This window comes from Schistocerca serialis, chromosome 8 (genome assembly GCF_023864345.2).
Source record: "Schistocerca serialis cubense isolate TAMUIC-IGC-003099 chromosome 8, iqSchSeri2.2, whole genome shotgun sequence".
NCBI lineage: Eukaryota > Metazoa > Arthropoda > Insecta > Orthoptera > Acrididae > Schistocerca > Schistocerca serialis.
The window spans coordinates 360,964,899-360,992,036 of NC_064645.1; the positions used below are offsets into that span (position 1 = coordinate 360,964,899).

The 27,138-nt window shown below is 40.2% G+C and overlaps 1 protein-coding gene and 1 non-coding gene across 2 annotated transcripts in view; both read left to right on the plus strand.

Annotated features, from left to right (window-relative positions):
- LOC126417016 (uncharacterized) overlaps nt 1–27,138 on the plus strand; it is a 93,654-nt gene that overhangs the window by 60,688 nt on the left and 5,828 nt on the right. Inside the window, exon 2 of the mRNA XM_050084905.1 lies at nt 18,514–18,783. Coding sequence (XP_049940862.1) covers nt 18,519–18,783 — 265 coding nt within the window. The 5' untranslated portion in view covers nt 18,514–18,518. The remainder of the gene's footprint in view (nt 1–18,513; nt 18,784–27,138) is intronic.
- Nucleotides 25,326–25,400, plus strand: Trnal-caa (transfer RNA leucine (anticodon CAA)). Its single transcript has one exon. It is a non-coding gene; the product is annotated as a tRNA-Leu (tRNA).

Genomic DNA, 27,138 nt, shown 5'->3' on the forward strand with positions numbered 1-27,138 from the left:
TCCGCTTTCCTGTGACCTGTTAGAAATAGGTTCGTTTCTGCAATTGCTAGAGAGCGCCAGATGACAGGCGTCACCGCGCTTCCGCAGCTACGAGGTCGTAGGGAGCCCGTATGTTCATATGTGTAAAACATTAAAAGATCTTACATTATGTCATAAAAGAAACAAGACATCGTAGGATACTCAAAGAGCATCGGAATTTTGTGACCCATACTAAAAAGTGCACATTTGTATGTCCAGATTCCCAGTGAAGTAGGCCGCGACCTGACATTAAGCTTTTTAGTGTGGTTTTTGGGATGTAAATTTTCTTGGAATACCAGTACTGTGTTATCTCATGTTTGCTTCTTTATTATGGCATAATGCCATACATGCTAGAAGTTGAAAACATTTCAAATATATTGTCTGCCTCAGCGGAAAATATTAATAAAAGAAAATTTCTCTAGCAAACTGACAAAAATAACATCATTGTTCCGCAAGGCAAGTAATGCTTCACAGTCATAAAGGTGGAAATAAAATAAAATCTGCAACTAATAACACATTTTAGCCTTCCATAATTATGTGAATGTATTTTAATTCAGTTTATAGCTCCTGGCCACACAAATCTGTTTTGTTTTCATTTGACGTGAGAGCAGTAAACAAAGAGGAAACAGCAAAATCACTAAACGTAAACACGAGTCATGTGGAGACTACCCACTTCCCCACTACAACTCAGACTGCTCTGCACATCAGCCCTGGATCTACGATATTTTCCGAACCGGAGAAATACCCCGCCACTCCCTCGAGCATTTGAGATAGGTCGCCAAAAATTTTAAAAAATTGAATTTTCAAAGATATGTTCATTTTGCAGCGTGCATCTTTCTGAAGAGCCTGATGCATAAAACATACGTGTTCGAGGAAATGCAAGACACGTTATTTGGTCGCAAGTGTGCCAACGTGCAATGTCTCGCCTCCTCACACAGCATTCTTCTATCGCACCTCACTGTACTTTGCTCTGTGGAATTGAAACGTGCATATTTTGTAATGGATGCCATAAAACCATACTCAGGACAGTGGAAATTAAAATGTCCTGTGTGCCTCTCCTGCTTACAGTCGGCTGGTTAGACATCCTGTCCCTTTTTCAACTCTTTATTGCCTATCAGTTAACAACTTGCTGTTTTGTGTGACCTAAAATTAAATATAGGATACATAATCCCAGTAAAGACATGAGACAAGCAAGACAATACACATTTCTTCAATCCTTAACTTCTAGAATTTTTCTCTCTCTAATCTTGCTACAGATTTACACGCCATGCTTTCCTTTCTGTGAAATAATCTATTACCTTATCAAAATTCGTCAAATGTTTTGCTACATGAAAAATCAAAATGTCATTGTCTAATACTGAAAAAGCTGTTAATACAAATAGGACCCAAGACTGGTGTGGTTTCCCAATCTGATTACTTCTATTTTGTCAGTGTCTGCTAGATAAAACAAAATATGCCTTTCTAATACTGCAACAATAGTACACACACCAAATAAACGAGACTGTTTTGGCACAAACGGTCTTCTTTGTAGCGACAGAATATAATTCACAAAGCACCAATATCAAATGCCTATTAGGCCTACTACAAGCAAAAATCTTTAGGTTAGGAGATAGTTTCACACTTCACTTCATTCATACCTTCCAGTTTCTCAAGCATGAGATCGAAAAGTAGTAGTAAGAAATTTTTATACAAACTTGGAATCGTAATATTGTTTCATAATTTGTGTGATGTCCCCGTTCTTCTCCTTCCCCGTTCTAACAAACAGTCTTGTTATCACTAATTCTGTAACTATTCTTGCCAATGTCAAAGCTTATTTGCATGTTAACTTCACTAACTCTGCCAGAATCACCGGTTTAGTTTCCCGGTTTATTCTCTGGTTAGGCGTTGTTACACGTTCGTACAACGCGATTTCTGCGCTTCTTCCAGAATATAACTTAAAGTGGCTGCTAGCTGGGGACTGTACAACTGGCCCTTACTAGTATAGCGATCTGGCCAAAAATTTTCAGTCAAAATTTCATTTTCTTGGATACACCGAGAAGGGAATACGTAATCTTTCTTACCTGTTACTCGTTTATTTCCACTCCTGTAGTCTGAATCTATGGATTTTGCTAGTAATTATAACAATGCTCATCATTCACAAACCCAGTCAACCACACCATCAGACAGTGGTTGGCATTCATCCGTTCAACCTTAACTCCGCTCAGCTCATATAGCCGCATTTGTCTGTAAGAAAGTTTGTTTCCACATGTGACAAATTTTCCCCTGACAGAGACATCATGTATACTATGCACGCATTCACAAATCAACTTATGACTCAGTCAGATATCAACTTAGAATGTGTTAAAAAATGTTCAAAAACCGACAGGGATGCGTTTCAGAGTCATATGAATAATCAATAGACTAACGTGCACTGGATGCTAGTCACTTTGTGAAACAACGTTTTTTCCCTCAAGAATATGAAGGCCCCCCACCCTCCCATATCTGGGCCTGCTCTGCATGCATGAATCTGGCAGCTTGGGCGCTCCAGTAAAATTTTTTCCGGTAGCATCTAGCTGCTTGCTGCGACTGCTTACACAGCCAACAGCCACATTTCTGTAGCCAGAAGCAGTTGAAGGTTCTACTCAACTGTTTGGCAGTCGCTTGTATGAGCACTGTGCTTTGTTGCTGTATATAGCACATATCCTTTGCAATTTAAGCTTTATTTTTGTTTTTTCTCTTATTCATGTTTTATTTCTGCAGTATTATTCTGCAGTAGCAGGATACAGTAATATCCTTCATCAGAGTATCAGTTTTTACCAGTCATAATTACAAAAATTTAACTGAAAACAAAAACAATGAAAAATTCCTGGAATTCTAAAAAATGTGTGGGTTTTTCCCGGTTTTCTCCCGGATGAAAAAATTCCCAGGTTTTTCCCAGATCTCCTGGTTGTCCCAGGTCGTATACACCCTGTCGGTCACATTGACGATGTATGAGAAGGTGACAAAAGTTAACAAAAAGCACAATTCACACAAGACTCAGGAATTCTGTACACTGCATCCAGATGCGGCGCTATGCGAAGTCGATGGACATAGAAATCTGACAAATGGTTGCTGCATTGTTTGTCCATGGTGATGTTCCAGTACACATTTCTGGCGTCAGAAGTGGCATTCATGAGCGTCGGGGTCACCAGTGAGGGGACCAAGATGTTACGTATGGTAATATTGAACCCAACATTAAGTATTCACTCGTTTATAATGGACTGACTTTATTTCGATCATGTCGGTACAAACACATCCACTCGAATACAGAGTTCGGAATACACTGAGATCAACAGTTTTCAAAGAAGTTCATTCTCAAAGATGAGGCGGTCGACTCTTGCAGTCGATAACCGTCACAAGAAATGGTGGTATGGAAACAGACACTGCTGGCTGCGGTGGTGCTGTGGGTGGTGGGGGTGATGGTACAGGGTTGGGCTGCACAGCAGGCAGCCTTGTCCTCACTTCCTAAAACTATTCATCTGCTGCACCTGAAACTGAATAATCTGCATTAGTGATGGGTCCTGTGGAGGGCTAGCGATGGTCAACGCACAAAAGCAAGTGAAATATGAGAACACACAAAACAGTTACACTCTGAAAGTACAAGAAAACATAGTTAATCTGCAGGCAGGTGCTGGCCAGGGTCTGAAACAAGAATTCAACAAAGAAATGGAAAACATGGAGATGATAACAAATCTGCAAAAACAGATAAACAGAAGTAAATTTGCTGCCAGCTGGTTTTATGACAAGAAGTAGAACCAAAACACCTTTGGGTGCACACTTGTTACCAGTGTTGGAGTTGGCCGGAGTGGCCGAGCGGTTCTAGGCACTTCAGTCTGGAACCGAGAGACCGCTATGGTCGCAGGTTCGAATCCTGCCTCAGGCATGGATGTGTGTGATGTCCTTAGGTTAGTTAGGTTTAAATAGTTCTAAGTTCTAGGGGACTGATGACCTCAGCTGTTAAGTCCCATAGTGCTCAGAGCCATTTGAACCAGCCAGTGTCGGATGAGCCAGAGGCAGGTGCCAAGGAATAGGTGACTGCTTAGACACAAAGCAGAAATGTTGAGAAGTACATATAATCTGAGTGACACAATAACTTTACGTAACTTGAACAGCAACTCTGAGAGAGAGTCTGTTAATCAGAGCCTATTCATCATAAATGACCGTAGTACAGAAACACTACTATAATTTGTTGAGGCTTTGGCTGACTCCACTCATAGGCTGTTGATACAGTGGGCAGGCCTTGTTGTGGTGTCTTGTTATGCCAGATCAGGGATGGTGCTAAGTGTGCATACATCTAGAGTTGTGGCTCCAAGATGGCCACAAATCTGTGAGGCTGTCACATGGTTCACTGCCAGTCTCAAGATGCATTCTGCCTGGTATGGTGACAATACCGTATAACACCACAGTAAGTTTCATCAGGCCTGGCTTTTCACTTGGTTGTAATCATACATTCATAATTTACAATGCAGATCATTTTATGTTTTCTGCAATAATTTTTGAAGAGTGCAGTATGTACATAACAAACACTCATGACTATCATTATCACATAAGCATTCAGAAAATGTTAATAAGACTGAATTTTAGAATGGAAAAAGGGCATTTTGAATGGTATGGCTGGAGTCTGGAAGAGAGAATTTATAGAACTCCAGCTTGCCTGGCTTTTTTTGTCATACTGCTTAATCTTCCACATCTACATCTATATATCTACTCTGCTAGCCACCAAGCAGTGTGTGGCGGAGGGCACAATTCACGCTAAAGTCATATTTCTCCCCCTCTGTTCCACTCATGATCGCTTGAGGGAAAAATGACTGTCTGAACGCCTCAGTACAAGCTCTAATTTGCCTTATCTTTGAATGGTGATCTTTGTGTGATTTGAAAGTTGGTGGTAATAATATATGCTCTACATCCTCAGTGAAGATCAGATTTTGGAATTTAGTGAGCAGCTCCTTCCATTTAGTGCACCGTCTATCTACAAGTGTGTCCCACTTCAAACTTTCTATGAGATTTGTAACAGTCTTGTGATGGCTAAATGTACCAGTCACTAATCTTGCCACTTTTCTTTGGACCTTCTCAATTTCTTGAATCAGACGCAACTGGTAATTGTCCCATACAGACGAACAATACTCTAAGACTGGACGAACTAACATATTGTAAGCTATTTCCTTTGTTGAAGGACTGCATCGCTTCAGGATTCTACCAATAAACCGCAATCTAGAGTTCACCTTACCCATTATTTGTGTAATCTGATCATTCCATTTGAGATCATTTCGAATAGTCACACCCAGATACTTGACGGATGTTACTGCTTCCAAAGACTGGGCATTTATTTTGTACTTGTAAATTAATGGGGATTTTTGCCTTGTTATACGCAGTAGGTTACACTTACTAATATTGACAGATAACTGCCAGTCATTACACCATGCATTTATTTTCTGCAAATCCTCATTGATCTGTTCACAGCTTTTGTGTGATACTACTTTCGTAGACTACAGCATCATAAGCAAACAGTCTAATGCCACTGTCAATACCATCAACCAGATCGTTTATGTAAATCATAAAAAGCAGCGGACCTATTACGCTGCCCTGGGGCAAACGTGAAGTTACACTTGTTTCTGTTGAAGTCACCCCATTCAGGACAACATACTGCTTCCTGCCTGTTAGAAAACTTTCTATCCAACCACATGCATCATCAGATAGACCGTAAGCATACAATTTTTGGAGCAAGTGACAGTGCGGAACTAGTCGGACGCCTTTCAAAAGTTGAGAAATATGGCATCAACCCGGGAGCCAGTATCTATGGCCTGTTGTGTATCATGCACAAAGAGGGCCATCTGTGTCTCGAATGACCGCTGTTTCCTAAAACTGTGTTCGTTTCTGCAGATGAGCTTCTTAGAGTCTAGAGAGGTCATTATGTCTGAACACAAAATATGTTCCATGATTCTACAACAAATCGATGTCACCAGATTAGGCCAGATAGTTAAATGTCTTGTCTACAGCAATACTTCATTTTTAATACAGTGTACAGATTAAATTTTGTCTTTAGGAGTGTATTATTTCCCCCAATCTTCTCTTAGACTGCAGGTACTTTCGCTAGATTTATTTGGGATAAGTGATACCATTGGTATACAGTAGTGGACATTTATCAGAAACACAACAGTTTTTATCATCATATTCTATTCCTTACTTCAATATTACTCATATGATTCTCATCAATGCAACATAATAATAGATAACATCATCATCATCATCATCATCATCATCATAATTGTCATCATCATCACCATCATCTACAAATTAACCATAATACATCACAATAATCCACAAAGAATCCAACACATCACTATAAGTCGAACACCTCACAACACTCTTCGCTCTTTCAAAATAATCCTCAATAGTTCAACTCACAGTTACTGGTACCTCTTGCTTAACTGCAACATCATGCACATAGTAAATCAGTATCCATTTCATCATAACTTCACTATAAGCAAAACATTCTCAACATTATTAATTCTTGACAACAATATACATTATTTCTCTCAAGGTTTTCAGCGAATTATAGTCTGACATTACACAAAATTGTTCTCTTCTGCCAATGGTTAAGGGTTACATGAAATTATGACTAGAATAACATTTCCCACCCAGATCCTTATCTCTAACATAAAAATTAACAACACTTCTATTCTTCCACAAGATTCATTACTAATCATTGACTGAAAAACAATAAGTTTGATTCCTTCCCATTAACTACTTCTAAGTAAATTACAGTCCCTTCAAACAAGGCATGATTATTATTTGTAAAGAGTCCACAACATTAATTCAAAATAAATCCTGTGGTCATGGAAACCACACTCTTATCAACTAGAAGCACTATATGGAAATGTTATAACAGGTTGTGGAGTACAGATAAAACACTTATTGCTCTATTCATGCAATAAATCTGAAATTATGACAGTCACTATCCAAACACAAGTCCAGTCCAGATAACTGTTTATCTGGACTGGACTTGTGTTTGGATAGTGACTGTGTCAAATGAGAGCAGCCAGCAAATGAGGAACTGAGATCAAGCCAGCTACTAGATCACCTTATATTGGCCTGCTACAGAATTTCAAGGGACTGGCTTGTGGTATTTGCTGCTTCCCCACTGGAGGCAGCGCCACTGGATTTATATTTGTCTACTAAATTTTTCCCACCTCGAACCAGCACGTAGGTTTTGGTAAATTTGGTGGGGATGATACAGAGGAAAAAACCAGGAACTAGGCGGTGTCATGATGGAAAGCTCCTGAGAGATGTCTGGGGCCACTGATGATGATGGTACAGGTTTCAGAGCATTTTTTGTAGCCCAGGGGCCACTGCAGGCTATTTTAGCAGATCCTACTGATTTCAACATTTCAATGTACAAATGAACCATTCTGCCAACCATTTGAGGCTGGATGAGAAGGAGGGTGTGATAAGATATTTAATTCCATTGCAGGTGGAAAATATTTTGAAATCAGTAACTGTAAACTGGGGACCGTATGAGCAGGCTGCACTCTTTAGTGTAAATATCCACTCCAGACACCCACTGAGGCTGCTGTTACTTTCTATATTTCTTCTTTTTTTTTTATTTTTTTTTTTTTTAGCTGGAAGCAGATGTCATACAGGAAGTAGGAGAAGGAGTTCACAATGATTAGCCAAATGGACAACATAAAAGTGCCCAAGGTCAGCATGAACTTGGTCTCACAGCTGTATCAGACTAGCCATGGAGAGAATAATTGGGGTGGTGCTGACTAGTGTGTGAGGCAAATGGCACAGAGTCAAATCACTAATACCACATCATTGTCCATACATGCCCAGTAGATGAAGTAGTGTGCTAGTTGCATCTGATATTGCAGGGAGGATGGTGCCACCACACTGCACCATTCATCATCCTCTATAAGGAGTACAACATCTTGCCAAAACTGGAGTTGATGGTGTCAATGAAACAAGCAATTGAGGCTGGGAGATTCTGCATTAGAGAGCTTTGTAAGCCAACCAAACCACACATATTGCAGGACCTATTGAAGAAATTGGTCACACACAGATGCTGCAGCAATAGCCTGGAAATTTATAGGGAACTCACTGAATGATTTCTGCATTTGGCTTTCTGATTAAAAACAAACTCTCTCCTAATCTTCAAATTTGGAATTCAGACCTGCCAGAAGTGAGAGAGACTGTCTGTGTTAGAATGTTGAGCAGATACTCTGAAAAATTTCAAGCAGAGTGCCCATCAATGAAGATGATGTGCTATTAAGCTACGGCAGTTTCGCCTTAGGCCCAGAAAGGGTAAGAGCAGTTTGTGGTCAGTAATAAGTTGAAATTTTGTGACCATACAAAAAATACAAAATTTATGAATATCAAATTTGATATGAGGCCTGAGTTCCTCCTGGCATATACAATTTTCAAACAACTTATGGGAATTCAGCCAGGTAATATTTACAGTGACTGCCGATATTTCGGCAGGAGTACACCCCACTATTTTGTAGGCAAAATCTGCAATGGACAGGTGATGTACAAGCAAATTTAAAACCTCAGTTCTTGAAGTAATTCAGGAAAGGTAACAAATACACACTGAATACTAGTGCCACCAAGGATGAACAAAGTCAGAGATATTGATAGTTAATGACTACAAAATAGCAGGCGCAGTAACATTGACTCTGTCCCTCTGTTTTTTGACAAGGGAGAGAGCAGGATTTCAAGCAGAGTTTAAACAAAAACCTCCATCCCTGTTTACAAGGTTGCTTGCTAATTTAATCTCAACAGCTTCCTTAATAACATTGTCCCAATAGCTGAACGCACATGCCAATATCTCGATATTGTTATTTAACACTGGGTGACCAGTATCCAAACAATGTTCAGCAATAGCAGATTGTGGTGCTGTTTATGCTCAGTTCATTGGTCCTCCACAGTCCTGATAGTCTAACCAATGTATGCCATGCCACAGCTACAAGGAATGCGATGTATACCCACCTTACACAAAACAAGACCATTCTTAACAGAACCCAAAAGTGCTCTAATTTTAGATGGAGATTGAAAAATACATTTCACATCATATTTCCATAAAATATGACCAATCTTGTTGGAAGTGCTTCCTGCATAAGGCAAAAAGGCAGTACACTTTGGCATTGACTCAGCACTATCATCAGTCATCCGATGCACAGTTGGTCGATGGTGCAATGCACATTCAATCTGTCTTTCACTATAACCACTCTGATGAAATGTAGCTTCAGGATGGGCCAGCTCAGCTGGTAAAGTCTCAATGTCGGAAATTACACGCCCTGTGTATCAAGATACAAAGTACCCCTTCACGCTGTGCCAGATGGTGACAACTATCGGCCTGTAAATAGAAGTCAATGTTACCATATTTCCAGTAAACTGCATGTCCCAATGATCCATCAACCTTCCTCCTAACCAAAACGTTAAGAACGGGAAGGCAACCATCCTCTTCCACCTCCATCGTAAAATGAATGTTTCGGTGCATTGAGTTCGGATGTTCTAAAAAGGCATTCAAATTGATGATACTTTTGTCGTTTGGCCTCATGGTAGGGAGAATTTGAAGTTGATGATACTTTTGTTGTTTTGTCTTATGGAAGGGAGAAACCCGCAAGGTCTGGGCAGTCACAGAGGGTGGGTTTGCTGGTAGTTGGGATCTCCAATGTTAGGCATGTAATGGGACCCCTTCGGAACATGGCTGCCAAGGAGGGGAAGGAGGCCAGCGTGCATTCTGTGTACATACTGGAGGGAATCATTCTAGATGTGGAAACGGCGCTTTCTGAAGCCATGAAGAGTACAGGGAGCAGACAACTGCAGGCAGTGGCCCTTGTCAGTACCAATGATGTGTGTCGTTTGGATCGGAGGAGATTCTCTCTGGTTTCGGGCAGTTAGTAGAAATGGTAAAGACTGCTAGTCTTGCTTTCAAGTTTAAGGTGGAGCTCACCATCTGCAGCATCATCAACAGAACTGAATGCGGTCCTTTGGTGCAGAGCTAACTGCAGGGTCTGAATCAGAGGCTCAGGCAGTTCTGCGAGCATGTAAGCTGCAGATTCCTTTGCTTGCGCCATTGGGTGGTGCGTTTCCATGTTCTGCTTAATAGGTCAGGAGTCCACTACACACATGAAGTGGCTACATGGGCAGCGGGGGCTGTTTGGATGGGACTGGGCAGTTTTGTAGGTTAGAGGGTCTCAGGAAACACACAGAAAAAGTATGAGATTTTCACTCTGCAGCGGAGTGTGTGCTGATATGAAACTTCCTGGCAGATTAAAACTGTGTGCCCAACCGAGACTCGAACTCGGGACCTTTGCCTTTCGCGGGCAAGTGCTCTACCAACTGAGCTACCAAAGCACGACTCACGCCCGGTACTCACAGCTTTACTTCTGCCAGTACCTTGTCTCCTACCTTCCAAACTTTACAGAAGCTCTCCTGCGAGCAACCATAAAAAAGAAACTCAAAGTACATCTATTTAAAAAAGCTTATAAAAATGCTCTTAATGCCTTTTTAAGAAACAGTCTCTACTCCTTCTGATCTGATCATGTAAGCATAGAAAAGATGTGGAATCATTTTAGAGAGATAGTATTGACAGCAATTGAGAGATATATACCATATAAATTAATAAGTGATGGTATTGATCCCACATGGTACACAAAATGGGTCAGATTGCTGTTGCAGAAGCAACAAAAAAAGCATGCCAAATTTAAAAGAACACAAAATCCCCAAGATTGGCAAAGTTTTGCAGAAGTTTGAAACATAGGGCATACTTCAATGAGAGATGCTTTTAATAATTTCCACAGTGAAACTGTTTTGGAATCTGGCAGAAAACCCAAAAAGTTTCTGGTCATACATAAAGCACACCAGTGGCAGTACCTTCACTGCACTAAAGTTGATTTGCAGTAGTGTTTTGGAACGTATACTGTGTTCAAACAGTATGAATTACCTAGAAGAAAATCATTTACTGACACATAGTCATCACAGATTCAGAAAACATCATTCTTGTGAAACACAACTAGCTCTTTATACACATGAAGTAATGAGTGCTATTGACAGGTGATGTCAGATTGATTCCACATTTTTAGATTTCCAGAAGGCTTTTGACACCTTCTGCACAAGTGTCTTCTAACCAAACTGTATGTGTATTGAGTATTGCCTCAGTTGTGTGACTGGATTCATGATTTCCTATAAGAAAGGTCACAGTTTGTAGTAATAGATGGAAAGTCATTAAGGAAAACTGAAGTAATATCCGGCATTCCCCAAGGAAGTGTTATAGGCTCTCTATTGTTCCTGATCTATATTAACAACATAGGAGACATATAAGTATATATGACTTCTGTGCAGATGCTTGCATATTACCCTAACTCTTACGGGACTTGGTAAGAATGTCTTCCACGAGAAATGAGTGTGTTGGGTAGGGACACTACGAATGTAGTATATGGACATATAAGGTGAGAATTGGGTCTTGCAGGAGGCATGTGCGAGATAGTCCCTCCAGTTGCACTATCCTCTGTGCCCTCAGTGGCTCAGATGGATAGAGCGTTTGGCATGTAAGCAGGAGATCCCGAGTTTGAGTCCTGGTCGGAGCACTCCTTTACACCTGTTCCCGTTGATATATATAAATGCCCGTCAGCAGCTGAAGGTATTAATATATAATTCTAATTTCATTCCAGATGGCTGCAGGTCATTAATGGTGTCTGTTCTTTCAGACATGTCCGAAAGAACACTCACCATATCCATATAAGTATACAGTTCTGGCATTACCGGCCATGACCTTCTTCTTCTGCGCAGATGCACACATATTACCCGAACTCTTATGGGACTTGGTAAGAATGTCTTCCATGAGTAATGAGTGTGTTGGGTAGGGACACTACGAATGTAGTGTGTGGACATATAAGCTGAGAATGTGGGTCTTGCAGGAGGCATGCGCGAGATAGTCCCTGCAGTCACACTATCCTCTGTGCCCTCAGTGGCTCAGATGGATAGAGCATCTGCCATGTAAGTAGGAGATCCTGGGTTTGAGTCCCGGTTGGGGCACACATTTTCACCTGTCCCCGTTGTTATATATCAACACCCGTCAGCAGCTGAAGGTGTTAATATATAATTCTAATTTTGACATAGGACACAAGCTGAGTAGCCATGTTAGATTGTTACCATCTTGTAAAGTTATCAGACGACAAAAATGAATTGCAAAATGATTTAGATAAGATAACTGTGTGGTGCAAAAAGTGGCAATTGACCCAGAATAAAGAAAGTGTGAAGTTATTCACATGAGCACTAAAAGAAATCCGCTAAATTTTGATTAAGTGTTAAGTCACACAAATCTTAAGGCTGTAAATTCAACTAACTATTTAGGGATTACAATTGCAAATAACCTAAATTGGAATGATCACATAGATAATGTTATGGGGCAAACCAAAGACTGCAATTCATTAGTAGAACACTAAGAAGGCGCAACAGGTCTACTAAAAAGACTGCTTACACCAAACTTGTCTGCCATATTCTGGAGTATTGCTGAGTGGTGTGGGATCCACATCGAAAAAGTTCAAAGAAGGGCAGCTCATTTTGTACTATCATGAAATAGGAGAGCTAGTGTCACAGACATGATACGTGAATTAGAGTGGCAATCATTAAAACAAAGGCGTTTTTGTTGCAACGGGATCTTCTCATCAAATTTCAATTACCTATTTTCTCCTCTAATAGCGAAAACATTCTGTTGGCACTCACCTACATGGGGAGAAATGATCATCACGATAAACTAGTAGAAATCGGGGCTCGCATATAAAAGTTTAAGTGCTCGTTTTTCCCACTTGCCATTCGAGAGTGGAATGGTAGACAGACAGCTTGAAGGCCGTTCATTGAACCCTCTGCCAGGCACTTTATTGTGAATGGGGATTAATCATGTAGATGTAGTAGATGTGTCTGTCCACATAAATGGCTACCGACAAACTGTGGCCAAGAAACAATTGGACCACCCTGTTGCTGAGCATGCCACCCAACATGACATTCTTCATGTCAATGACTGCTTCACATCCTGTGCCATATGGATCCTTCCCACTAACACCAGCTTTTGTGAACTGTGCAGGTGGGAACACTCCCTGCAATATATCCACAGTCCCATAAACTTCCTGGTCTCTACTTTCATTAGTCATTGTCCTCATCCATCCACCCCCTTCCCTGTTCCCATTACAGCACTGTACAGCACTCTATTCCTCCAAGACATGCAGTCGTTTTACTTCTCTCCTTTTCCACTCCCCCACCCCACCACATCTCCCCTGCCCACTGTCTATCCTGCCAACTGCGCCTAGCTGCCCTACCCTCCCTTGACCTCGTCCCTGCACACTCCCCAATAACACTTCACTGTCTCCCACCCCTACCCTGCTATCCTTCCCCCTCCCTGCCCCAGCCTCCTCCTTACCCTCACCCAGTTGCCTCTCCCATCATGCACTGCTGCTGCTGCTCGCGGTGTGGCTTCAGTTGCCACAGACTGCAGTCATGTGTGCATGAGTTGCATTTGCGTGAGTGTGTGCGCACGCCTGTCATCTATTATTCGGCCTTGTTGGCCGAAGGCTTATTTTGTGTCTGTCTTTTTGTTGTGCCTATCTGTGACTCAGAATCTATGGTGAGTAGAAGCTATCCTTTCATAATAGCATTACATACATTCCATCCTGGATTTTCCGTTGTTTGACACAATTATGTGAGCATTTTATATATCATACAAATACTTATTTTCTATGAATGATTGATTGCAGACAACATTACAAGCAGCATTTTACTGGTGTAAGTTCACATTAATGCTTAAAATAGCAGAATGAATGGATGTACACATTTTTATCCCTGTGCCGTAAATAAATAATGAAATTTACATTTTTCATTATGATTTATGTTAACATACAAAATTTTCATCTTCGTTTCATAAGTAAGTTAAAGTGAATACTTAATAGTGTAGAATAAATGGTAGTATACATTTTACCATATGATATAAATAAATTAACATTTTATCACTATAATTTATATTAGAAGTACACAATTTTGTCTTCAAGATGTAAGTAAATATTTTCTTTCCTCTATTTTTACTCAAAAGGATGCTTTATTACTCTAGGAATTCATTCATTTTATAATAAGATTGTTGTCTGAGGACTGTTTCTAGTTTCATTTTGAAAATCTGTGTGTCATCAGTTTCCTGTTTTATACTGATGGGAAGCTTGTTATATACTTTTATTCCTGACTCAGTTACTCCCGTATGGACGTTTGTCAGAGTTGCACAGCCTTGGTGGAAATTTTTCCCATCTTGTGTTATGCTTGTGAATGTCACAGTTTTTCTAGAATAAGTCCTTCTTGCTGGCTACAAACATCAGCAGTGAGTATATACACTGAAGTGCCAAAAACCTGGTATAGGCATGCATATTCAAATACAGAGATATGTAAACAGGCAGAATATGACGCTGTGGTTGGCAATGCCTGTATAGGGCAGCAAGTGTTTAGCACAGTTGTTAGGTTGGTTACTACAGTTACAATGGCAGATGATCAAGATTTAAGTGAGTTTGAATGTGTCGTTATAGTTGGCACATGAGTGATGGGACAGAGCATCTCCTGGGTAGGCAAGAGGTGGGGAGTTTCCCGTACAACTATTTCATGAGTGTACTGTGAATATCAGGAATCTAGTAAAACATCAAATCCTCAACATCGCAGTGGCCAGAAAAAGATCCTGCAAGAAATGGATCAACAACAACTGAAGAGAATCATTCAGCATGACAGAAGTGCGACCCTTCCACAAATTGCTGCAGATTTCAATGGTGGGCCATCAGCAATTGTCATCGTGTGAACCATTCAACAAAACATCATTGATATTGGCTTTCAGAGCCGAAGACCCCCTCATGTACCCTCAATGACTGCATGACACAAAGCTTTATGCCTCACCTGCGCCTATCAACACTGACGTTGGACTGTTGATGACTGGAAACATATTGCCTGGTCGGATGAGTCTCAGTTCAAATTGTATTGAGTGAATGGACATGTACAGGTATGGAGACAACCTCATGAATCCATGGACCCTTCATGTCAGCAGGGAACTGTTCAAGCTGATGGAGGCACTGTAATGGTGTCGGGGCATGTGCAGTTGGAGTGATATTAGACCCCTGATATGTCTAGATATGACTTTGACATGTGACACGTACGTAAGCATCCTGTCTAATCACCTGCATTCTTTCATATCCAATGCACATCCCGCTGGACTTGGGCAATTCCAGCAGGACAATGTGACATCCCACACATCCAGAATTGCTACAGAGTGGCTCCAGGAACACTCTTCTGAGTTTAAACACTTCTGCTGGGCACCAAACTCCACAGACATGAACATTATTGAAGGTATCTGGGATGCCTTGCAATGTGCTGTTGAGAAGACATCTCCACCCCCTCATACTCTTAGGGATTTATTGACAGCCCTGTGGATTCATGTTGTCAGTTTCCTCCAGCACAACTTCAGACATTATTGGAATCCATGACACTTCATGATGTGGCACTTCCTTATGCTTGCGGGGACTGTACACAATATTTGGCAGGTGTACCAGTTTCTTTGGCCCTTCAGTGTATATTGATTTTTAACAGTAAATATCCCGAGAGTCTTAAAGAGACCTCTGCAGGGTGTTCTGTTAGAGACCCCGCATATCAGCTTCACTGCTCATTTTTGTAGTTTGAAGACTCTTTCAACCCTTGCAGCATTTCCCGAAGATAATACCATAGGAGAGTACAGAATGGAAATGTGCAAAATATGGCAAATGCAATATTTCTCTGTTAACAAGGTGAGAAATAGCTCTCAGGGCAAAACACGCTATGCTAAGTTTTTTGACCAGCTGAACAATTTGCTCTATCTATGTTGGCTCGATGTCTATCTGGATGGCTAGGAATTTTTTATGTGTGGTTTTATAAATTTTCTGGTTGTTGATCTCCATTTCAGGAACTTAGTGTTATATACTGTCTGAAACTGTATAATTGTAGTTTTTGAAATATTTGTGTACTTGATTAGTGACTGTCTGGGCTGTATCCAGCACTATGGAGTTTGGAAGCTTGATCAGAATACTCGTATCATCTGAAAACACGACTATTTTTGCTCTGTCATTAATTGTAACTGGTAGATCGTTAATGTAGATCAGGAAAATCAGTGGCCCAAGGATTGAGCCCTGGAGGACTCCAGATTTTACATTTCCCCAGTCTGAGTTTACTGTTACACCTACCTCCATTAAGATAACTCTTTGCTTCCTGTTCCGCAGGTAAGATTCTAGCCACATCAAAGGTTCATCTTTGATGCTAGTGTGTGGCAGCTTTTTTAGCAATGTGTTATGATCTACACAGCAAGCTTTAGCAAGATCACAAAAGATCTCCATTGGATACCTTCTGCGATTTAATTTCATCTCTTAGGCTAAATATAGCTCTCTCTGGAGAGAATCCGTTACAAAAACCAAACTTTGTAGATGTCAGTAAGCCACTTTGTGTCACATGGCCATAAATACTATCATAAATTACTCTCTCAAACACCTCTGAGAATGCTGGCAGCAAAGACATGGACTGATAACTGAATGGTGCATTCCTTGCCCCACTTTTGTGGATGAACAACACTATTGCATGTTTCATCCTGTTTGAAAATGTCACAGTTTTCATTGACTGGTTACATAAATAGCATAACACATGACCGATTAATCATTTTAGAATCCTGTTTGACATTACATCATCTGCAGAAGATCTAGAGCTTTTAAGTAATTTCATGATTTTTTTCAATTTCTTTAGGAGTTGTGCTTTAGAAAAGAAGTGCTGTGTTTGGTGTGATTTGCATTTGATTTAGTTGCTCTATGGCTTCTGTGGGAGACTGCTTATTATAGTTCATTATTGTTTCAGCTACAGTGAGAAAAAAGTTATTAAAATCTGAGGCTGCAACTTTTTGATTATTCTTGTCTGAACCACTACCAGAGGATTGTGGAGCCCCTGCTTGTTGAGATTTTATGTTCCTATTTGTATCACTTTTTATGATGTTCCGTGTGGTTTTTACTTTATTATTCGACTTGCTGATTTTTTCTGCATAATGCACTTGTTTGTCCTTCCTGATTACATATGTTGTGTTCTATATACAGGTCTCTCTTTTTAGCATATGATATTTTGATGCTAGCTGTTATCCACTCTTTCCTTCCATAACAGAATGATTTTCTTTTAATTTACCTTTGGGGGGAAGCAGGATTCAAAATGTTTGAGAAACAAGTCCAGGAATAAACTGAATTTCTCATTTATTGTAACTGCCTGGTACATTTTCTCCCATTATTCATAGTATGAACTGTTTCTAAACAAGCTAGTAGATTCCATATTTATTATTCTAATCTGTTTAACCTGGGTGTGATTATTTACTGTTTTCTACTGTTGAGTTTTAAGGTTGTCAATTGAGCATCGTGACCAGACAGATCATTTATTATAGCTTGTGTTTTTACACCATTGTAATTTGTGGGTCCTAGTAACAGATTATCAATCAAGGTCTTGTTGTGCCTATATAATCATGTTAGGAATGAAATGGTTGAAAGTTGAGAAGAATGATTCCAGTTGTTTATGACTGTTACTATTTGAAAGTAAATTAATGTTAAAATCGCCACTGTTATTCCTATAAAATTTTGTAAGACCTAATGCTAGCTGTGAGAGGAACTTTTTAATGTTTCCCATGGGTGCCATGTAAACTGCAATTATTATGAGGAACTGAGTTTCCAGTTCTAATTTGACAGCACAGCATTCAAAATGTTATTCACTATAGTACTGAGCTACATCTGCAGTTTGTGATCTAAGAGTATTGTGCGTATAAACTGCTACCCCATCTTCCCTTAAGCTGGTTCTGCAGTAGTGAGAAACAATTCTATAACTATATAAATGTCTTTGATTGATTTCTGTAGCTTCCAGGTGATGTTCAGTTAGGCAGAGTACATCAGCAATAGCTTCATCAGTGTCAGCTATTTCTTGAAAAGAAAGCAGTAGCTCCTCTACTTTATTTAAAAGGCTTCTTATAGTCTGGTGAAATGTTTTCAGGCTTCTCAGGTAATCTGTTCTACTTCTGACAGGTTTCTTAATGTTAGATTTGACATCAGCTAAATTACTATTAAAGGGTACAACATTTACTCTCTATCTTTCCCCATCTTCCAGTCTAAAAAAGGATTTCTTTGAGTGTTAACTTCTACAGGAATATGATGCAGTGGCAAACAATCATTATTTATCTTTTTTGTAGTGGGAGATTTTTTATACTTCTCTTGCATCTGACATTAGAGAATTACATGTGATGCTTTCAACTATTTTTTGAGTTATGAACTTTCTCCCAAGGCCATTCAAATGTATTGTTTGTAAGTAACATAATTGTCCTTAACTTTCATAATGATAAACAAAATTATTTCCAACATTCAGTTAAAAATATTTTTGTGACACTTAATGCAACATTTAAATTATTGTACACAACAGGTAAAATGTTATACCAGACCATCATCTTTGCACTATTAGTGAGTTCTGGAGCTGAGTGGGTACAAATATCCACATTTAATCCTATTTTATATGAAGAAAATACAGAAATGGAGCATGAGGAACAACTGTCACTCCAGAACACTTTTAATCAGACTATAATGGCAAAGGATGTGCAAAAAGTGGAGAAGGGGCTGTTCGGAGGGCTCAGTGATGAAGAGAACCTGCAAAGTGATTATGAAATTCTATCACCAGAGAATGTTTCAGACCTGGGTAAGGCAACAGCACCACAAATTACAATTCATAAATCAACGCTCACTAACATCTGCAATTCCTTTATGATACCATACTATTTCTTGTTTGATTAGAAAAATCAGGCTTACACTATACTTTATCAATAAAAAATCACCAAACAAAATGTACACAAGAAAGCAAGTGCTAGTATCATCTTGTTCACTCAATACTAAATGAACATACAGCTTTGTTCACAGTGTTGGCTCAATGCTGGAGCACTGAAATGGGAGGAGATCCATTTATGTAGACAGTTTGATGCCATCAGATATTTACTCAACTGGTGGCACACTTGCCATAGATCAGTTCCCATTGTACAGACAACAGAAACAAATTAGACTGCAATGAACACAATAATGCTGATACTGGCATGCTGAGAGGCAATATTTCATGTTTAAAGCTGAGTCTCATTTGAGTCTGATCTACAATAATGGCTACATACATATCAGCTGCTACTGTAGTGATTTAAATCTGTCAGCATTTATTGTTGTGTGTGACGAGCTACATGGTACAGTGGTCAAGATATGGGACTCATATTCAGGAGGAGCAATATTGAAATCACTGCCGAATTATTCAGATTGAGGTTTGTCATAGTTCTCCTAAATCATCTAAGGTCGATGATGGGGCATTTTCTTTCAACTAATGTGGCCCATTTTGTTCCCCATCCTTGTATTTGCTGGGCACATCCTCCTTTGTAGATTCAATGGAATATTAAACCACAATCTGTTTATTTGTATTGTTGAGTTGTATGGTGGACAACCCGCCTGGTTTGCCGTGCGGTCTAACGCACTGCTTTCCGGGCAGGAAGGTGTTCCGGTCCCTGGCAAGAATCCGCCTGGCAGATTAGTGTCGAGGTCCGGTGTGCCAGCCAATCTGTGGATGGTTTTTAAGGCAGTTTTTCATCTGCCTCAGTGAATGTGGGCTGGTTCCCCTTATTCCGCCTCAGTTACACTATGTCGGCGATTGCTGTGCAAACACTGTCTCCACATACGCATACACCATAATTACTCTACCATGCAAACATTTGGGGTTACACTCATCTGGTGTGAGACATTACCGGGGGGTAGGGGGGGAGGGGGGGGGGTCCACTGGGGGCCGAATGGCACAATAATCCTGGGTTCCATGTGGGGTGGCGGTGGGGTGAGTAGAGTGCTGTAGCCTGTTGTGGGGTTCTGGACCACTGGGTGCTATGGCAGGGACAAGTTTCTAGGTCCCCAGTTCAATTCAATACTGTACAATACAATGGTGGAAAAATTTGGCTCTTTTAGATAGTCGCTGTTGATACTCCCTTTATTATTCTCAACAACATATAATTATTTCACTGATCCAGGTCACATCTCCTTCATTTCCTACCTTTCGCAAATATTTTCAGTTTTAATATGCAGCTCATAACCAAAAAATTATGCTCAGAGTCCATATCTGCCACTGGAAATAAGTTGCAATTTAAATCTGGTTTCTCAGTCTCTACCATGTAATCTATACAAAATCTTCTAGTGTCTCCAGGTCTCTTCCACATATATAACTTTATTTCATGATTCTTGAATGTAGTGTTAGCAATGGCTGTACTATGCTTTGTGAAAAATTCTATGAGGCAGCTTACCTTCTGTTACTTTTCCTCCTACTGAATTCCAGACTCCCATCACAGTCCCATTTTTAACTCCCTTAACTATCTGGTATTTTATTTGATCTCACCAAACATTCTTTCAACCTCTTCCTCATCTGATGAACTAATTGATACATAATTTTTTACTGTTGTGGTAGGTGTTGGCTTCGTGTCTCCCTTGGCAATGATAATGTATTCACTATGTTGCTCAGATGAGCTTACTCACACTCCTGTTTTCTTATTCATTGTTAGACCTATTTCTGCTTCACCCCCATGTGATTTTGTATTTATTACCCTTTACTCACCTGAGTAGCAAACCGGCTCTTCCTCCCACTACACTTCAGTAAATACCACTTCAACCTCTCTGTTCCCCTTTTTAAATTATCTAACATATCTATGACTTCTGGCCAGGTGAATACAGGGTTATAAAAACAAAATCAAATACAAGTAATGCAGGAGTATTTTTACTAATGAATAAAAAATTAGGAATGCTGATAAGCTACTACAAACAGCATAGTGAATGCATTATTGTAGCCAAGATAGACACAAAGCCCACACCTGCCACAATAGTACAAGTTTATATGCCAACTAGTTCCACAGATGATGAAGAGGTTGAAGAAACATATGAAGTGATAAAAGAAATTATTCAGATAGTTAAGGGAGACGAAAATTTAATAGTCACGGGGGACTGGAATTTGATAGTAGGAAAAGGAAGAGAAGGAAAAGTAGTAGGTGGATATGGACTGGGGGAAAAGAGTGAGAGAGGAAGCCACCTGGTTGAATATTACACAGAGCATAACTTAATCATAGCTAACAGTTGGCTTAAGAATCAAGATAGAATGCTGTGTACATGGAACAGGCCTAGAGACACTGGAAGGTTTCAGATAGATTATATAATGGTAAGGCAGAGATTTAGGAACCAGGTTTTAAATTGTAATACATTTACAGGGGCAGATGTGGACTGTGACCACCATTTATTGGTTATGAACTGCAGATTAAAACTGAAGAAACTGCAAAAGGTGGGAGTTTAAGAAGATGGGATCTGGATAAACTGAAAGAACCAGAGGTTGAAGAGAGTTTCAGAGAGAGTATTAGGGAATGATTAACAAGAACAAGGGAAGGAAATACAATAGAAGAAGAATGGGTAGCTTTGAGAGATGAAATAGTGAAGGCAGCACAGGATCACATAGGTAAAAAGTTGAGGGCTAATAGAAATTCTTGGATAACAAAAGAGATATTGAATTTAATTGATGAAAGGAGAAAACATAAAAATGCAGTAAATGAAGCACGCAAAAAGGAATACAAACATCTCAAAAATGAGATCAACAGGAAGTGCAAAATGGCTAAGCAGTAATAGCTAGAGGACAAATGTAAGGATGTAGAAGCATATATCACTAGGGGTAAGATTGATACTGCCTAAAGGAAAATTAAAGAAACCTTTGGAGAAAAGAGAACCACCTGTACAAATACCAAGTGCTGAGATGGAAAACCAGTCCTAAGCAAAGAAGGGGAAAGCAGAAAGGTGGAAGGAGTACATAGAGGGTCCATACAAGGGAGATGTACTTGAGGGCAGTATTATCGAAATGGAAGAGGACATAGATAAAGATAAGAAGGGAAATATGATACTACGTGAAGAGTTTGACAAGTCACTGAAAGACTTAAGTTGATAAAAGGCCCTGGGAGTAGACAACATTCCGTCAGAGCCACAGATAGCCTTGGGAGAGCCAGCCATGACAAAACTCTTCCATCTGGTGAGCAAGATGTATGAGACAGCCGAAATACCCTCGAACTTCAAGAATATAATAATTCCAATTCCAAAGAAAGCAGGTACTGACAGATGTGAAAATTACCAAACTAATGGTGAAAGTAGAGAGGATATAAAATGTGGACTCACTATGGCAAGGAAAGAGTTTCTGAAGTAGAGAAATTTGTTAACATTGAGTATAGATTTAAGTGTCAGGAAGCCTTTCTTAAAGTATTTGTGTGGTGTAACTATGTATGGAAGTGAAACATGGGTGATAAATAGTTTAGACAAGAAGGGAATAGAAGCTTTCAAAACCGAAACAGAAGAATGCTGAAGATTAGATGGGTAGATCACATAACTAATGAAGAGGTACTGAATAGAATTGGAGAGAAGAGGAATTTGTGGCACAACTTGACTAGGAGAATGGATCAGTTGGTAGGACACATTTTGAGGCACCAAGGGATCACCAATTTAGTATTGGGGGGACGCATAGTCATAGAAGGAGGTGAAGAGATGAATACACAAAGTAGATTCAGAAGGATGTAGGTTGCAATAGTGACTTGGAGATGAAGAGGCTAGCATGGGATAGAGTGGCATGGAGAGCTGCATCAAACCAGTCTCTGGACTGAAGACCACAACAACAACAACAACATACCTGTCCAATTAAGGGAGCTAATATTTCATGGTCCAACCAGTAGAATGATACTTTTCTTTGTCCTTATGACAATATCCTCCTGAGTAGCTCCCCCACCCACTTGGAAATCTGAATGGAGGACTATTTTACCTCCAGAATAGTTTATCCATGAGGATGAACCCATAAAGTAAAGCTGCATGTCTTCACAAAAAAATAACACCTATAATTTCACCTTCCTTTCAGTCATACACAGCATCTACACAGCGAGGCCATGCTGGCTCACTATAAATACCCTCCATTGTGGCTGCACCTGTAGTACAGCTACCTGTATCACTGAGGCATGCAGGCCACTCCACTTTGTCAATATCCACTATTGTATTTAAAATTCTCTTACTGATTTTGTCAAATTGTCTAGTGTTTTCCATTTTTTGAAGTCAATAGTCTTTTCTTCTGATTCCAAAATGATGTTGCAAAGTGTAGTCCATTCCCATCCTACTTTTGTGTTGGCAGAGAGATTAGTCAGCTGATTCACAGATCAGCTTTGTTGCTCTTCAGTGACACATTCATTTTGAAGTTTTAATGGATCAAATTTTCTCCAAGAGGACATGGTGAAATGATAGATACAAAACCTGAGGTAAGTAATAAGATTTTTGTGATCTGTTCATCTATTTATTTATTCATTCAACTTTAAGCATTTGCATGCAATCAATGTCATCATGAGCAATGTACAGGAGCTTTTATAACGTATGACTGACATGTTAAGAAATCTAACTATGGTATCACGTGTTGTAAAAGAACATACATAATACAACAATGCAGTTGATACATAAAGATTTCTCCACATGTTTAACAGTTAAATATGGAATTAAAAAGTGTTAAGTTACTTACTAAGTTTCACATAATAAAAGAACAGAGGGCATGCACAAAATATTTCTCTATGTGGTTAATAGTAAAATATGATCTGAACATTATTTAGCACCTGCATATTTATTATATACGTTGGACAAGATACCAGAAGAGACAAAAAAAGCATAGGAATAACCATAAACAAATAGTACTTTAGTAAATCAGGTTTACTTTTGAACAGTTTTCAGATTCTTAAACAATGCAAAAAAAGCTTTTGTCTTTCAGCCATTTTTGGGCCTTACTTTTAAAGATATTAAGATAAACATCATGTGCCTGTACAGGTAGTGTGTGGAAAAGCCTTATTCCAATGCGTCACTGTCTTGTGTTTTTTTAAGTTGAGTTGTAGGTATGTCTATCTTTAATGTTTGATGAGTGTTATGATTATGAATGGACTCCTAATTTTGTAACTATCAAAGTTTTCTTTTAGGTACAAAAGGCAGCTGTATATAAAAAGAGATGGGACTGTCATTATCTGTAATTCTTTGAAATAAGACCTACATGATAAGTTATTTTCGGTAATTCCACAAAAGCTCCTGATTCCTTTCTTCTGCCAAATAAAAATTTTGCTGGACCCTGAAGAATTACCCCATAGAAAAATACCATAACTTATATTGGACTGAAAGAAGGCAAAATAGGAATGAATACTGAGAAACAGAGGTGCTTAATTTTTTCAGTAGATAGATAGCTTGTGAAAGCTCAAGATGTATAGTCTAAGAGACTCTCCCATGTTAATTTTGTAAGGAGTATGCCAAGAGGTTTGGTAGAAGTGGACTCAACATCACCACTGGATAAGCTGAAAAAAATATTTACAGTTTTTCTGCAGTTAACAGCTACCTTACTGGCTTAAAACCACATACTGAATAATCTGAGGAAATCATCACTTTACTCCTTCAGTTTATTTATGTCACCCCCTGAACTGATGACAGTTGTATTATCTGCTTAAAACACACATTTGCATGGCATATTGATGAGCAGGTCATTTACAGGTACTATTAATGGTAATGGCCCAAGTACAGATCCTTGGAGAACACCTCTAGTGACCAGAATGAGATTTTCACTCTGCAGCGGAGTGTGCGCTGATATGAAACTTCCTGGCAGATTAAAACTGTGTGCCCGACTGAGACTCGAACTCGGGACCTTTGCCTTTCGCGGGCAAGTGCTCTACCAACTGAGCTACCGAAGCACGACTCACGCCCGGTACTCACAGCTTTACTTCTGCCAGTACCTCGTCTCCTACCTTCCAAACTTTACAGAAGCTCTCCTGCGAACCATGCAGAACTAGCACTCCTGAAAGAAAGGATATTGCGGAGACATGGCTTAGCCACAGCCTGGGGGATGTTTCCAGAATGAGATTTTCACTCTGCAGCGGAGTGTGCGCTGATATGAAACTTCCTGGCAGATTAAAACTGTGTGCCCGACCGAGACTCGAACTCGGGACCTTTGCCTTTCGCGGGCAAGTGCTCTACCAACTGAGCTACCGAAGCACGACTCACGCCTGGTACTCACAGCTTTACTTCTGCCAGTACCTCGTCTCCTACCTTCCAAACTTTACAGAAGCTCTCCTGCTTCTGTAAAGTTTGGAAGGTAGGAGACGAGGTACTGGCAGAAGTAAAGCTGTGAGTACCAGGCGTGAGTCGTGCTTCGGTAGCTCAGTTGGTAGAGCACTTGCCCGCAAAAGGCAAAGGTCCCGAGTTCGAGTCTCGGTCGGGCACACAGTTTTAATCTGCCAGGAAGTTTCACCTCTAGTGACATTCAGTAACTGTGACCTTTGAAATACTATAGCTTACAATTCGTTTTGTGTTACTGATGTAACAACCCAAAGTTTGGTACAGATTTATTGATGACATCTTCATGATCTGGACTCACAGTGAAGAAGAACTCCAGAATTTCCTCTCCAACCTCAACTCTTTTGGTTCCATCAGATTCACCTGGTCCTACTCCAAATCCCATGCCACTTTCCTTGACCTTGACTTTCATCTGTCCAATGGCCAGCTTCACACATCCGTCCACATCAAACCCACCAACAAGCAACAGTACCTCCATTATGACAGCTACCACCCATTCCACATAAAACGATCCCTTCCCTACAGACTAGGTCTTCGTGGCAAACGAATCTGCTCCAGTCCGGAATCCCTGAACCATTACACCAACAACCTGAAGACAGCTTTCGCATCCCACAACTACCCTCCCGACCTGGTACAGAAGCAAATTACCAAAGCCAATTCCTCATCCCCTCAAACCCAGAACCTCCCACAGAAGAACCTCAAAAGTGCCCCACTTGTGACAGGATACTTTCTGGGACTGGATCAGTCTCTGAATGTGGCTCTCCAGCAGGGATACGACTTCCTCAAATCATGCCCTGAAATGAGATCCCTCCTTCATGAAATCCTCCCCACTCCACCAAGAGTATCTTTCCGCCATCCACCTAACCTTCGTAACCTCTTGGTTCATCCCTATGAAATTCCCAAACCACCTTCCCTACCCTCTGGCTCCTACCCTTGTAACCGCCCCTGGTGTAAAACCTGTCCCATGCACCCTCCCACCACCACCCACTCCAGTCCTGTAACCTGAAAAGTGTACATGATCAAAGGCAGAGCCACGTGTGAAAGCACCCACGTGATTTACCAACTGACCTGCCTACACTGTGAAGCTTTCTATGTGGGAATGACCAGCAACAAACTGTCCATTCACATGAATGGACACAGGCAGACAGTGTTTGTTGGTAATGAGGATCACCCTGTGGCTAAACATGCCTTGGTGCATGGCCAGCACATCTTGGCACAGTGTTACACCATCAGGGTTATCTGGATACTTCTGACTAACACCAACCTGTCAGAACTCTAGAGGTGGGAACTTGCCCTTCAGTATATCCTCTCTTCCCGTTATCCACCAGGCCTCTCTTCCCGTTATCGACCAAGCCTCAACCTCCGCTAATTTCAAGTTGCCGCCTCTCATACCTCACCTGTCATTCAACAACATCTTTGCCTCTGTACTTCCGCCTCGTCTGACATCATTTGCCTAACAAATGTCTGCTTGTGTCTGTGTATGTGCAGATGGATATGTGTGTGTGTGTGTGTGAGTGTATACCTGTCCTTTTTTCCACCTAAGGTAAGTCTTTCCGTTCCCGGGATTGGAATGACTCCTTACCCTCTCCCTTAAAACTCACATCCTTTCATCTTTCCCTCTCCTTCCCTCTTTCCTGATGAAGCAACCATTGGTTGCGAAAGCTTGAATTTTGTGTGTATGTTTGTGTGTCTATCAACATGCCAGCGCCTTCGTTTGGTAAGTTACATCATCTTTGTTTTTAGATATACAATATTCAAGAAAGTTAGAAGGAGTAATCCACTAAATTACAGGTCCGTATCATTAACATCGATATGCAGCAGGATTTTGGAACATATATTGAGTTTGAACTTTATGAATTAACTCGAAGAAAATGGTCTATTGACA